General features: G+C 48.8%; 1 protein-coding gene across 2 annotated transcripts in view; it reads right to left on the bottom strand.

Annotated features, from left to right (window-relative positions):
- TNFRSF1A (TNF receptor superfamily member 1A) overlaps positions 1–14758 on the bottom strand; it is a 30524-nt gene that overhangs the window by 4293 nt on the left and 11473 nt on the right. For both annotated transcript variants that reach the window (XM_068165920.1, XM_068165919.1), the window contains exons 2-9: positions 8201–8402; positions 7768–7896; positions 6540–6683; positions 3853–3934; positions 3471–3538; positions 3134–3256; positions 2760–2797; positions 1208–1367 (exon numbers count right to left, since the gene is read on the bottom strand). In XM_068165920.1, coding sequence (XP_068022021.1) covers positions 1208–1367; positions 2760–2797; positions 3134–3256; positions 3471–3538; positions 3853–3934; positions 6540–6683; positions 7768–7896; positions 8201–8381 — 925 coding nt within the window. In that variant the 5' untranslated portion in view covers positions 8382–8402. The remainder of the gene's footprint in view (positions 1–1207; positions 1368–2759; positions 2798–3133; positions 3257–3470; positions 3539–3852; positions 3935–6539; positions 6684–7767; positions 7897–8200; positions 8403–14758) is intronic.

Raw genomic sequence — 14758 nt, 5'->3', positions numbered from 1 at the left:
TGCCCATTGGAATGTGCTGCCTGGGGAGGTGGTGGAGTCACCATCACTGGAGGTGTTCAGGAGGAGACTTGATAGGGTGCTTGGTGCCATGGGTTAGTTGATCAGGTGGTGTTGGATGATGGGTTGGACACGATGATCTTGAAGGTCTCTTCCAATCTGGTCTGGTCTATTCTATTCTATTCTATTCTATTCTATTCTATTCTATTCTATTCTATTCTATCATTGCTCCCTTCTGTTAGTGTCTTTTATGGAGCAGTCACACGGATTTACTATGAGTTCTGGGCAGAGCTGAGCACACCTGCTTAGGGCCTTGCTGCCACTCATTCCTGCAAAAAGAGTGCTCTTGGTCATCATGCCTGTGAGCCACCATCCCCTGAGGGGTTCAAGAGGAGATTGGATGTGGCACCTGGTGCCATGATCTAGTCCTGAGGTCTGTGGTGACAGGTTGGACTTGATGATCTTTGAGGTCTCTTCCAACCTTGGTGATACTGTGATACTGTGAAGAGTGACAGCATGTCATAGAATCATAGAACCAATAAGGTTAGAAAAGACCTCAGAGATCATCAAATCCAACCTGTCACCCAACACCTCAGGACTAACTAAACCATGGTTTCAAGTGCCATGTCAATCCCTTTGTGAACACTTCCAGTGATGGTGACTCCACCACCTCCCTGGGCAGCACATTCCAATGGCCAATTACTCTTTCTGGGAAGAACTTTCTCCTCACCTCCAGCCTAAACTTCCCCTGGTGCAGCTTGAGACTGTGTCCTCTTGTTCTGGTGCTGGTTGCCTGGGAGAAGAGGCCAACCCCTTCCTGGCTACAACCTCCCTTCAGGTAGTTGGAGACAGCAATAAGGTCTCCCCTGAGCCTCCTCTTCTCCAGACTAAACAACCCCAGCTCCCTCAGCCTCTCCTCACAGGGCTGTGCTCGAGACCCCTCCCCAGCCTCGTTGCCCTTCTCTGTCCACATAAGACAATCCATTGTGATGGCAGGGAAAAGGGCCAAAGGATGTGCCTTGCAGAGATGTTTAGCATATAGAGCCACACAGTCTGTGCCCATGCTTCTGCCATTGCACTGTGCCAAGAATGAAACATGCATGGAGGTCATGCACAGTGGGTAAGGTGTCTCCACCATGCTCCTAGCATCATCTGCATAATCAAGTTCTCATTTCCCTAGGGAAGGAGGGAAGGCAGGAGTTTCACTTACTGTCTGGAAGCTGTGTCTTCCTGGCAGGGCTGACACAGTCTGGTAGCTCATGTGAACTTTGCAGCAGGGGTGCAGTTGGTGGAGCTGCATTCACTATGAGTTCTGTTTCCTTCTGGGCCTCAGGGAGGAGGATGGAGATTTCATTTCTTTTCACCTCGACCTGAAAGACACATTTTGTTAGTCTAGAACCACCTGCAGCAGCACAATGCACCTATCTCCTGCAGAAACCACTACCTTTCTATACTAAAATATATCCAAGATAGGTGGGGAGCAACTGCTGAGGTTTTAATTCTTCCTGTGTGTCTTGTTTGAACAGAAGTCACCAAACATTTCCTTCCAGCAGAACACAAGGTGTTTTACTCACTTTTAGCATTAAAAAAACAGTAGTCTGGAAAAAAAGTTTCTTTACAAAATCAGCTAAGCCCAGGACTTGAATTGATGACTGTTCCAGAAGCTCCACATACCACTTTTGCCATCAGCCCACCTCAGCTACTGCTTGAGCCCTCTCAACAACACTGGAGCAGGGAGAATACTGGGAAGCAGCACTGAGAGGCTTGGGGGGGTTCCTTCATACTTGAGGAGAGGCTGAGGGAGCTGGGGTTGTTTAGCCTGGAGAAGAGGAGGCTCAGGGGAGACCTCATTGCTGTCTACAACTACCTGAAAGGTGGTTGTAGCCAGGAAGGGGTTGGTCTCTTCTCTCAGGCAACCAGCACCAGAACAAGAGGACACAGTCTCAAGCTGTGCCAGGGGAGGTTTAGACTCGAGGTGAGGGGAAAGTTCTTCACTGAGCAAGTCGTTAGCCATTGGAATGTGCTGCCCAGGGAGGTGGTGGAGTCCCCATCCCTGGAGGTGTTCAAGAGGGGATTGGATGTGGCACTTGGTGCCATGGTTTAGCCATGAGGTCTGTGGTGACAGGTTGGACTCGATGATCCTCGAGGTCTCTCCCAACCTTAGTGATACTGTGATACAGGGAGGAAAAGGGATTAAGGACCAGATGTCTGGCAGGGGCGGGGAAAAGCATCCAGAAAGAAAAAGAGCAAAAAGCCAGGAGTTTGAAAAGCATCCCCTAGAGAAGGAGATGTAAACTATGAATGGCTCAAGCCTCCACAGAAAAAGACTTGTGGGTTGAACAGCCCTATTAGTCATAGTATCATAGTATCATTCAGGGTTGGAAGGGACCACAAGGATCATCTAGTTCCAACCCCCCTGCCATGGGCAGGGACACCCCACACTAGATCAGGCTGGCCACAGCCTCAGCCAGCCTGGCCTTAAACACCTCCAGGGACAGGGCCCCAACCACCTCCCTGGACAGCCCATTCCAGGGCTTCACCACTCTCATGGTGAAGAACTTCCTCCTCACCTCCAGCCTGAATCTCCCCACCTCCAGCTTCATTCCATTCCCCCTAGACCTATCACTACCTGATCAGCTCTCTTTAAAATGCAAAGCCTGAAAAGCACCCATGGGGGAAAAACATTACTCTGGTTATCAGACTAACATAGTTGAGAGTACAAGGAAAGCTCTTTCACCCATAGGGTATAAGCCCTTGCTTACCTCAGATACTGGCTCCTTGGTTGTCTGTGGCAAAGACACTTTAAAAGAAGAAAAAAGAAAAAAATAAGGAAAAAGGAAAGCAGAAATGATTTTCACTTCCTCTGGTCCCAGAGAAAAGAGGAAAGCAGCTAGCACAGTTCTGCCCTCAAGAAGATTTTGCAGCAAGGAGCTCACGTGCACTCTCAGTCACAGCTAGCAGCATGGATGCAGAGTTCTAACAACTGCTCCAGTAAGTTCAGCTGTCAGGTTCTCATGTTCCTCTGGCCTTACAGCAGAGTCATGGGATCCCACTTTTTTCCCCCTCACACATGCACAAACAGACAGGGAATGATGTCTGTCCCAATTACAATCACTGCATATGCTGCTGTACTCACCACAGGAGTAGAAAGATGACACCACCCCATTTTGCTGCACCAGCTTCACTACTTTGATTACAATGTAGAGGGCAAAGATCACTCCAAATATTGCAACAATGGTGCCAAGGATAAGGTTCCCATCTGGAGAAAAGGAAGAGGGCAAATGAGTGAGTGACAGAAAAAGGAGGAGGTAAGTGCTAGAGAAAGAACAGCAAGTTCAGATGTGCAAATGGCAGTGAGAACATGTATCATGGTTTGAGAGAGTGGAGAAAATAACACTTTACAAGGAGGCATTATCAGAACAAAAGCCCACACTGAAAAGATTCTGCTGTCCCTCAGTTGCCTCAGCACTTACTCAGTGCAGATGGAGCTGGCAGGGTAGTCACTGGGCTATGACACTGCAAGCATTCTTCTTCAATGCACCTGAAAGAGCAAATCAAGGGTAAGCAGGCATGAAGTGGAACACCAGCCATGTACAAAAATCCAAAGCAAGAGACAAGTCAAGATGAGGCTGCAATCCAATGTGGCTAGTGACTTTAGGTTCTCAGTGGGATGATGCCTACACAGAGAAAAGACATGGGATGGCAAAGGGAAAGACTCTCTTGTCCCAGAAAGGCAGAATACTGTAGCAGTGTCAAGATGGACAGAGTCTTGAGAAAAAAACCCTACCCCTGTGGGGCTTGTGTCTCCTGTCACTCCTGCTCAGTGGAGGGGCATACAGAGAGAAAAAATCTCACCTGTTGCAAGGCTTGCAAACATTACTGAGTGTCAGGAAGAATCCAGGCTTACACCTGCAAATTGTGTCTCTGTCTTTTGAACCTGTAAAGGAAAGAAGAAATGGTTGCCATATTTGGGCAGAGAAGAAAACATAAGGAGAAAATCCACTCCAAGACAAGAGGAAGATTATCCCCCTTAGAGCCTGGGGAACTGCTACTGGAGAAGAGAGAAAGGACTCAGTCTGTGTTTGAGGACAAGGTTGGAGGAGGATAAAAGTACCACAAAATGAGGGCACCAGTATCTTGATAGGTCAGGGAGCCCTGCAGAGATTTGGAAAGGGAATACAATTACAGTGCAGCTGAAAATGGTCTTTTGAATAATGACAGCTCTAGTGCCAAAGCAGGGAAAGTCATTTGAGTTCAACTGGGACAGGAAGAGGAAATCACATTAGTCAGGCAAACAGGAGGAAGATGTGGTCCGTGAGCAGCTGGGACTGGTGAGGAAGTCAGTTCTGGGCAGGGAGAAAACACTTCAAGCCATAGGACTCACATCCACTCTTGTGAACTGCTATGCTCTAAGTGGAAGGGCTAAGAAATTAAAGAGCATCTAAGCAAGTCATGGTGTGGAGCCTGAATAAAACAGGTGTGGGAAGGAGCAGACAAGAACAGTGATGGAAGGACATAAAGATGCATGAGGATAGGAAAAAAGGGTACTAGAACAAACAGCATGCACGCTGTGGCAAGTGAGGGACAGGACCAAACCAGTTCTACATCAGCCATGAGGGAGGAAGTTGCTCGAGGGCAGCGTACGATGATGACTCTTGAGGACAGGTCTAAGTGTGGAAACTGACAGAGGAAGGTTACCCAGCAGAGGGAACAACACATCCACCAGTGAGACAGCAAACCTCACACCAGGCAGGGTAAGAGATGGGAAGGGAATCAGGAGAAGCAAAGGGAATAGCTTTAGAGTAACAAGGTAAGGAGCATTTAATGGACGTGAAGAGAATTAGGTTACAGCACCAAGTGGAGAGCAGCAAGCAGTATTTGGTTAAGATCTTCAATTCCTGACTGGAGATGAGGCACCTTGGGACAACTAACATGGGTACTTCTCCCAGACACCTGAAGCATCTCCAGGGCACACTCAATGCCACTGATACAGTTCAGCATTGCCTGAGCAGCTCTTTACTTTACAATCCAGCTGGTGGCCAGTCAGTACTGGAGTCCCCCAGGGATAAGTACTGGGCCCCATCCTCTTTAACATCTTCATTGATGATCTGGATGAGGGCATTGAGTCTATCATCAGTAAATTTGCTGATGACACCAAGCTGGGGACAGGAGTTGATCTGCTGGAGGGTAGAGAGGCTTTGCAGAGAGACCTCGACAGGCTGGACAGATGGGCAGAGTCCAAGGGCAGGAGATTGAACACATCCAAGTGCCAGGTTCTGCACATTGGCCACAACAACCCCATGCAGTGCTACAGGCTGGGGTCAGAGTGGCTGAGAGCAGCCAGGCAGAGAGGGACCTGGGGGTGCTGGTTGATGGTAGGCTGAACATGAGCCTGCAGTGTGCCCAGGTGGCCAGGAGGGCCAATGGCATCCTGGCCTGCATTAAGAACAGTGTGGCCAGCAGGAGCAGGGAGGTCATTCTGCCCCTGCACACTGCACTGGTTAGGCCACACCTCGAGTCCTGTGTCCAGTTCTGGGCCCCTCAGTTTAGGAAGGAGGTTGACTTGCTGGAAGGTGTCCAGAGAAGGGCAACAAAGTTGGGGAGGGGTTTGGAACACAGCCCTGTGAGGAGAGGCTGAGGGAGCTGGGGTTGCTTAGCCTGGAGAGGAGGAGACTCAGGGGTGACCTTATTGCTCTCTACAACTACCTGAAGGGAGGTTGTAAACAGGCAGAGGTTGGTCTCCCAGGCAGCCAGCACCAGAACAAGAGGACACAGTCTCAGGCTGCACCAGGGGAGGTTTAGGCTGGAGGTCAGGAGGAAGTTTTACACAGAGAGAGTGATTGCCCATTGGAATGTGCTGCCTGGGGAGGTGGTGGAGTCACCATCACCGGAGGTGTTCAGGAGGAGACTTGACAGGGTGCTTGGTTGCATGGGTTAGTTGATTAGGTGGTGTTGGGTGATAGGTTGGACACGATCTTGAAGGTCCCTTCCAACCTGGTCTATTCTATTCTATTCTATTCTATTCTATTCTATTCTATTCTAACACTGCACAGTAGACTGCAGTGGTTCAGTAGCTGACAAGCAGCTCAGCTGAGCACTGGGACCACTAGTGTTTTCAGCAATTCTACTCAAAGTACTTCCATCAGTTGGTGAGGGAAATGCAGTGTGCATCAGGAGAAATATCCACACAAAGGCAGAAAAGGAAGGTGTGGGAGCATTCTGCTCTAGAGCACAAAGATATTGTTTCAATATGTGCAAGGCAGAGGTACCAAAATGAAGTAGAAAATATCTCTTTTACAACAGCCAAAACTGAGAAGCCATTGAAGGACAACAGGAAGGTAGAAATCATGGCAGAATTTAGGGATTGATGCCAGGGCAGGCAAAAAATGCCATTTGTTTCTGGGGGAAAGGGGCAGACAAAACCAAGAGCTGTTCCCAAACTGCAGTCACTTCAGGGCAATGAAATGAGATGAACAGAGGGCTGCTAACACATACTCTAGTACAGTACATCTGTAGTGGAGCCATACCCATGCCATACTCACAGCTGGCAATAATTCCATTGACACAGGAGCTGCAGTTCCTACACTGGAAGAAATGGAATGAGCCAATTTGATACTGGTTCTTCCGACAGCCACATACAGTGTCTTGCTTTGGGGTGCAGGGGCTCTCTACTATCTGCTGTAATTCTGAGGAAAGAAAGAAGCAATTATTCCAACCTCCTCCTTCACACCTTCAGCTGAGAGCACTGTTACAATGACAGATATTGTCTTCCCCAAATCACAGTATCACAGTATCACTTGGGTTGGAAAGGACCTCGAGGATCATCGAGTCCAACCTATCAACACAGACCCCATGACTAGACCATGGCACCAAGTGCCACATCCAATCCCCTCTTGAACACCTCCAGGGATGGTGACTCCACCACCTCCCTGGGCAGCACATTCCAATGATGAACGACTCGCTCGGTGAAGAACTTCCTCCTCACCTCGAGTCTAAACCTCCCCTGGCACAGCTTGAGACTGTGTCCTCTTGTTCTGGTGCTGATTGCCTGGGAGAAGAGGCCAACCCCTTCCTGGCTACAACCACCTTTCAGGTAGTTGTAGAGGGCAATGAGGTCACCCCTGAGCCTCCTCTTCTCCAAGTTAAGCAACCCCAGCTCCCTCAGCCTCTCCTCACAGGGCTGTGCTCAAGGCCTCTCCCCAGCCTTGTTGCCCTTCTCTGGACACCTTCAAGTCTCTCAATGTCCTTCTTAAACTGAGGGGCCCAGAACTGGACACAGGACTCAAGGTGTGGCCTAACCAATGCAGAGTACAGGGACACAATGACTTCCCTGCTCCTGCTGGCCACACTATTCCTAATGCAGGCCAGGATGCCATTGGCCCTCCTGGCCACCTGGGCACACTGCTGGCTCATGTTCAGGCGGCTGTCAATAAGCACCCCCAGGTCCCTCTCTGTTTGGGAGCTCTCAGCCACTCCGACCCCAGCCTGTAGCTCTGCATGGGATTGCCGTAGCCAAAGTGCAGCCCCTGGCACTTGGATTTGTTGAATGCCATCCCATTGGACTCTGCCCATTGGACTCTTCCCAAAAAAAAGGCTGAAATGGCCTGCAAACTATGTCTCAGACTGATTTGTGTCCCAAATCTCTTCCCATACACTGTCCTGCTCATTCAGCTGCTTAGTTTTCCAAGCTTCCTCATGTAGCTTGCTATCCCCTCCAGCTCATCCCCTCCAAGTGCCACCCATTTAGCTCAGGTGCTGTAGATGCCTCACCTGCCCGGCAGTGCGTACACGGGAAGCATTTAGCCATGGTGTTATCAACAGCTGTGAACGTGCCATTAGGACAGGGAGGACAGACAGGAGCCAGGTCAGGCCCATCACAGTCTTTCTCCTTGTAGGTCCCTGCAAGAAAGCAATTCAACAGAGCTCTGACAGGAAGGCAAATGCATTCTACAAGGGAGGCTGGGAATCACTGGTTCCTCAAAGAAACCGTGGTAGTTGATGGTGTAAGGATCAAGTAGGCTTCCTCTCACCAGTGTGAAAGACACTGAGAGCCCAGAAGTGACAACAAGTGAGAATTTAGCTGGGTAGGGAGAGGTACCACAGAAAGGGAGCACAGATGTAACTGTAGGACAGATACAGTTTAGGAGTGCAGGACAAGTGCCTCTAAGGTGAAGCTCACTATTACTGTACTTATTTTACCTACCTGCATGGCACCTCATGCAGCAGTGGGTCTCTCTGGGATGTAGGTATTGCCCCAGCTGACACTGCACCTGCCTCTTTTCTCTCCTCAAGGGCTTAGAGGGGTCTCTTCCATCAAAAGCTACCTGATGGACTTGCAGTGTATATGGCACTGGAGTAATCTCTACAGATTCCTCTGTCAGCATGCAAACAAATGTTAGGATAACCTATAAATACAGAGGGAGAGGGAGAAAGAGGGAGAGAATCAAGGTGAGAAAACATTAGATCTCTTTGCAGACTGAACAGCTGACTTCAGCACTTGTAATCAAATCTTACTTTAACAGTGAGTTCAACTGACTTGATTGATTGTGGTATCAGGACCCTTCTCTGACCAAAGTAGGGAGGGAGACCACCACCCCCCCCAATAAAAACCTTCAACAAACCCATGCCTGCCATCTGTGCTTGTATATAAAGCAAATATAAACTGGTTGTATATAAAGCAAATACTTCCTGTGATGTGCAATGTATAGCTGGAATGCCTTGAATCTGCTGCAGCTTGCCAGAAAGTTACTCAACAGCAAAGGATTGTTTTATCAAGGCAGGCAGTAGGACTGTCCCCATCTAGAAACAGTTCCAGAGAGAAGAATGCAGTTCCACTGAATAAATAAACCAGATGGGAAGCTTGGAATAAGAAGGCAGAGGAGAATCTCACTGCATGCAGAGGACAGAAAAGGTTCCAAAACTCTCCCTGAGGAAGCCAGCCCTAGAAACATCAGGGAGTTAGGTTTTCACCTTCTCCCCTGTCAGGCACACAAACCTCCTTTCACCCTGCAGCTGTTAACACTGTCTGAACAGTCTGACAGGATAAAACAGGCACTTTTTAGTATTTTCTTTTGAATTCCTTACTATTTGTCACAGTGAAGATTAGTGTTGTCAAGGATTGGAAGAGAAATATTAAGACCACCACGACTGCAGTATGACTGTAAGAGTGTGAGTGTGTGGAAGGTGTCCAGAGAAGGGCAACGAGGCTGGGGAGAGGCCTTGAGCACAGCCCTGTGAGGAGAGGCTGAGGGAGCTGGGGTTGCTTAGCCTGGAGAAGAGGAGGCTCAGGGGAGACCTTCTTGCTCTCTACAACTCCCTGAAGGGAGGTTGTAGCCAGGTGGGGGTTGGTCTCTTCTCCCAGGCAGCCAGCACCAGAACAAGAGGGCACAGTCTCAAGCTGTGCCAGGGGAAGTTTAGACTCAAGGTGAGGAGAAAGTTCTTCAGTGAGAGAGAGATTGCCCATTGGAATGTGCTGCCCAGGGAGGTGGTGGAGTCCCCATCCCTGGAGGTGTTCAAGAGGGGATTGGATGTGGCACTTGGTGCCATGGTTTAGTTAGTCATGAGGTGCTGGGTGACAGGTTGGACTTGATGATCTTTGAGGTCTCTTCCAACCTTACTGATTCTATGACACACACAGAGGAAGAAACAGCACAACAAAGTGTTAAAAGAAGAGCCTGTACCAGTAATTGAAGGACACTATCCCATGGACATTGTTTTCAGGACACTATTCCCAGCAGTGAAGTTGAGAAATGTGCTGTTTATGTTAGGGCCAAAAGGTCTACACTGTGGTAACACCACAGCATGGATGACTCATCAGCAAAAGGCTCTGAACCAGGAGGACGGTAACAAGACTGCAGCATACAACAAATATGATTCCTTTGGCTGGTGGCCAAACAAAAATACAAACCAAATGCAAGTATTTCAAACATACACCTTGAGTCCTGTGTCCAGTTCTGGGCCCTCAGTTTAGGAAAGATGTTGAGTTTACTGGAACATGGCCAGGGAGGGGCAACAAAGCTGGGGAGGGGTCTGGAGCACAGCCCTGTGAGGAGAGGCTGAGGGAGCTGGGGTTGCTTAGCCTGGAGAAGAGGAGGCTCAGGGAGACCTTCTTGCTGCCTACAACTACCTGAAGGGAGGTTGTAGCCAGGTGGGGATTGGTCTCTTCTCCCAGGCAGCCAGCACCAGAACAAGAGGACACAGTCTCAAGCTGTGCCAGGGGAGGTTTAGGCTGGATGTTAGGAGTAAATTCTTCATAGAAAGAAGTTCTTCATAGAGAGAGTGTTGGCCATTGGAATGTGCTGCCCAGGGAGGTGTGGAGTCCCCATCACTGGAGGTGTTTAGGAAGAGACTGGATGGGGTGCTTGGTACCATGGTTTAGTTGATTAGATGGTGTTGGATGATAGCTTGGACTCCATGATCTCAAAGGTCTTTTCCAACATGGTTAATTCTATTCTATTCTAAAAAGGTTTAAAAGGCAAAACCAAAACCAAATCACAACAAACAAAACAAAACAAAAGGGATAAAAATCAAACCAAACAAACCCAAAACCAACCAACTGAAAAAGCCAAAGACAAAAATACCTTCCAGCAAACAACTTGGCCCAAGATCTATAGAGCATGAAGTCAGCAAGTTTCTCCAACAAAGGCCTACCCCAGCTGATAGCTCCCAAAGAATAAGATGGACTTGTCTACAAGCTAGTTTGTATATAGTGCCATGAAGGACCCCTGCAGTGCCATGAAGACTTGGCAGACAGCTTTCCTTTTTACCTGTACTGCACACTAGTGGTCCTGGACACACTATCTGGACATGTGCATGTTGATGCTTCTGAGTATGTTGCAGAGAGTGTGTGCCAGTGTGGCCTAGGTATCAAACTGTGTGAATGCATGAAATGCTGATGCAGTGAAAATTCAGCATAGTGGAAATGAAGAGTAGCTAACAAGGAGCAACAAACTGAAGTTCCAAGGATAAGACACAGATGTTCTCATCATACACAACAGAGAGGGAGGAACCTTGCTTCTTTGATCAGGAAGCAAATCATCCCACATCAGGCCGTGCTCAAGGACAGAAAACCAATTATGAAATTCCAGCAAACTGCACAAACTCAATAGCAAAGTTCAACCAAAGGAATAGAATAGAATTGAATAGAAATAGAATTAGAATAGAATTAGAATAGAATTAAGCAGGTTGGAAAAGACCTTTGAGATCATCAAGTCCAACCTCTCACCCAACACCATGTAATCAACTAAACCATGGCACCAAGCACCCCATCCAGTCTCTTCCTAAACACTTCCAGTGATGATGACTCCACCACCTCCCTGGGCAACACATTCCAATGGCCAGTTACTCTTTCTGGGAAGAACTTCTCCCTGACAACCAGCCTAAACCTCCCCTGGCACAGCTTGAGACTGTGTCCTCTTGTTCTGGTGCTGGCTGCCTGGGAAAAGAGACCAACTCCCATGTGGCTACAACCACCATTCAGGTAGTTGGAGACAGCAAGAAGGTCTTCCCTGAGCCTCCTCTTCTCCAGGCTAAGCAACCCCAGCTCCCTCAGCCTCTCCTCACAGGGCTGTGCTCCAGACCCCTCCCCAGCTTTGTTGCCCTTCTCTGGACACCTTCCAGCAACTCAACATCTTTCCTAAACTGAGGAGCCCAGAACTGGACACAGTACTCAAGGTGTGGCCTAACCAGTGCTGAGCACAGGGCACAATGACCTCCCTGCTCCTGCTGGCCACACTATTCCTAATGCAGGCCAGGATGCCATTGGCCTTCTTGGCCACCTGGGCACACTGCTGGCTCATGTTCAGCCCACTATCAACCACTACCCCCAGGTCCCTTTCTGCCTGGTTGCTCTCCAGCCACTCTGACCCCAGCCTGTAGCACTGCATGGGGTTGTTGTGGGCAATGTGTAGAACCTGGCACTTACATGTGTTAAATCTCATGCTGGACGTGATGTTAGACCCCTCAAAGTCCACCAGAGACCCCTGAGAGACCACCACAGAGATGCACTGTGCAAGTGTGATAGGTATGGTGATTAGTCCCAGGAAATCACATGAATATGCATGATTATTTCAGGAAATACAATGTACATGCATGTGTTCAAGAAACAAAAAGTGGCTACTCTTGACTCACTGGTGTGTATGACTTGAGCCCCGAGCCCCCCTGCACACAAATTTGTGCAACATTGAACTAAAAAGAATGCCTCCTTCCTGAAGGACCAAAATGAGTCTCAGGAGGTTTTCTTACATCCAGATTTCCAGCATCAAATCAACTCATAAGTCTGGCAAACAGCTACCACCCCACCCTCTCCATACAATCTCACCCCAAGTTTGACTGCACTAACTTCCCTCTATTGTAATATCCTGTTTTGAAGAGTGGTAAGATGCCCAGTTGCAGAGGCACAGCTTATGAGCTCTGTTGCTTTGTGGTTTCTTTTTCCACTAGAAGAATTACAGTGAAAAAGCAAACTAAATCCATAAGGGTCAACCACTCTGCTGACAGCAGTTTTGTCATGGCAAACTTAATGAAGGATATGTAAAATGAGATGGCTACAACAGCTCCATGCTGGCCAGTTTCTCTCTCAGCCTTGGGGGAGAAAGGTGCATACATGCAAGCCATATAAACCCTCAAGAAGGGCTTTGCAACCCTGACAAAGCAAAAAATCCCATTTTGCAGAGAGCTCTGTCAGACAAAGATGTGTTTGATAAACCAGATGCTAAAAGTGGTGCACTGGAATATGTGAACCACAAATTTAAATAGCTATCATTTCAATCTTAATGAGCTGGCCACAGGGGAAATAGGAGGACTCCAACAGCAGCTCAAGTAAGAAACAGAACTGGTTTCAGCAGCTGATAGTCTTACAAGATGGATTGCTTGCATGAAAATAGGTAAAAGATCATTCACACAGATGGTCTGACAACAATAGTAGAAGATGCTCTAGGCTATGACTAATCCCTGGGCATGGCAGTATATACAGCCAGCACTTAAATCAGGCAAGTCAGCAATAGAAACAACACAGGAAAGCATGAAAGACTAAGCCAAAAGCACAGCAAAACTTGGTTAGACACATAGGTCATAGATGCATACAATCAGTCAGGGTTGGAAGGGACCACAAGGAGCATTTAGTTCCAACCCCCTTGCCATGGGCAGGGACACCCCACACTAGATCAGCCTGGCCACAGCCTCGTCCAGCCTGGGCTTAAACACTTCCAGGGACAGGGCCTCAACCACCTCCCTGGACAACCCATTCCAGGGCTTCACCACTCTCATGGGGAACAACTTCCTCCTCACCTCCAGCCTCAATCTCCCCACCTCCAGCTTCATTCCATTCCCCCTAGTCCTATCACTACCTGAGATCCTGAGCAGTCCCTCCCCAGCCTTCCTGTAGCCCCCTTCAGATACTGGAAGGCCACAATGAGGTCACCTGGGAGCCTTCTCTTCTCCAGACTGAACAGCCCCAACTCCTTCAGTCTGTCCTCACAGGAGAGGTGCTCCAGCCCTCTGATCATCCTCCTGGCCCTTCTCTGGACACCTTCCAGCATGTCCAGATCCCTCTTGTAATAGGGGCTCCAAACCACAAGAAGACAGAAAAGGTGTTTTCAGTTTTACAGATTAAGTGAAAGTATGTCTGTAAGCGTAATGAAACCATACTTAAGACATACTTTCTCCTCACCTCCAGCCTGAACCTCCAATGATCCTCCCCCTCTACTCAGCCCTGGTGAGACCCCACCTGGAGTACTGCCTCCAGTTGGGAGGGACCTACAATGATGACCTAGTCCAACTGCCTGACCAATTCAGGGATGACCAAAAGCACCTCGAGTCCTGTGTCCAGTTCTGGGCCCCTCAGTTTAGGAAGGAGGTTGACTTACTGGAACAAGTCCAGAGAAGGGCAGCAAAGTTGGTGAGGGGTCTGGAGCACAGCCCTGTGAGGAGAGGCTGAGGGAGCTGGGGCTGCTTAGCCTGGAGAGGAGGAGGCTCAGGGGAGACCTTATTGCTCTCTACAGCTACCTGAAGGGATTTTGTAGACAGGCAGAGGTTGGTCTCTTCTCCCAGGCAGCCAGCACCAGAACAAGAGGACACAGTCTCAGGCTGTGCCAGGGGAGGTTTAGGTTGGATGTTAGGAAGACGTTCTATACAGAGAGAGTGATTGCCCATTGGAATGTGCTGCCTGAAGAGGTGGTGGAGTCATCATCACTGGAGGTGTTCAGGAGGAGACTTGATGGGGTGCTTGGTGCCATGGGTTAGTTGTTTAGGTGGTGTTGGATTGGTTGATGGGTTGGACATGATGATCTTGAAGGTCTCTTCCAACCTGGTTTATTATCACTATTATTAAGGGCATTGTCAAAATGCCCCAGCAGCAGGGCACTGGCTACCTCTCTAGGTAGCCTGACCACCCTGTTGGCAAAAAATAGCTTCCTAATGTCCATTCTCAGCCCTTCCTGGTGCAGTTTTGAACAATCCTTGTGCATCCTGTTACTGGATACCAAGGGAGAGCTGCTCAGCACTTCCCCTCCTCAGGAAGCTGCAGAGAGCAAGGAGGTCACCCCTCTGCCTCCCTTTCTTCAAGCAGACAAGTCCAGAGTCCTTAGTTGCACCTCACAGGAAATTCCTTCTAGCCCTTCCCCCAGCATTGTTGCCCTCCTCTGAACATATCCAAGGACCTTTCCATGCTTCTTAAATTGTGGGGCACGGAACTGCACTCAGCACTGCAGGTGAGGCTGCACCATCACTAAGTACAGTGGGATGATCACCTCTTTCGACTGGC

This window comes from Melanerpes formicivorus, unplaced genomic scaffold (assembly GCF_026170545.1).
Source record: "Melanerpes formicivorus ecotype bairdi unplaced genomic scaffold, bMelFor1.0.p_v2 SCAF_95, whole genome shotgun sequence".
NCBI lineage: Eukaryota > Metazoa > Chordata > Aves > Piciformes > Picidae > Melanerpes > Melanerpes formicivorus.
The sequence above is the reverse complement of the archived record's forward strand: the minus strand, read 5'-3'. Positions and strand labels throughout refer to the sequence as shown.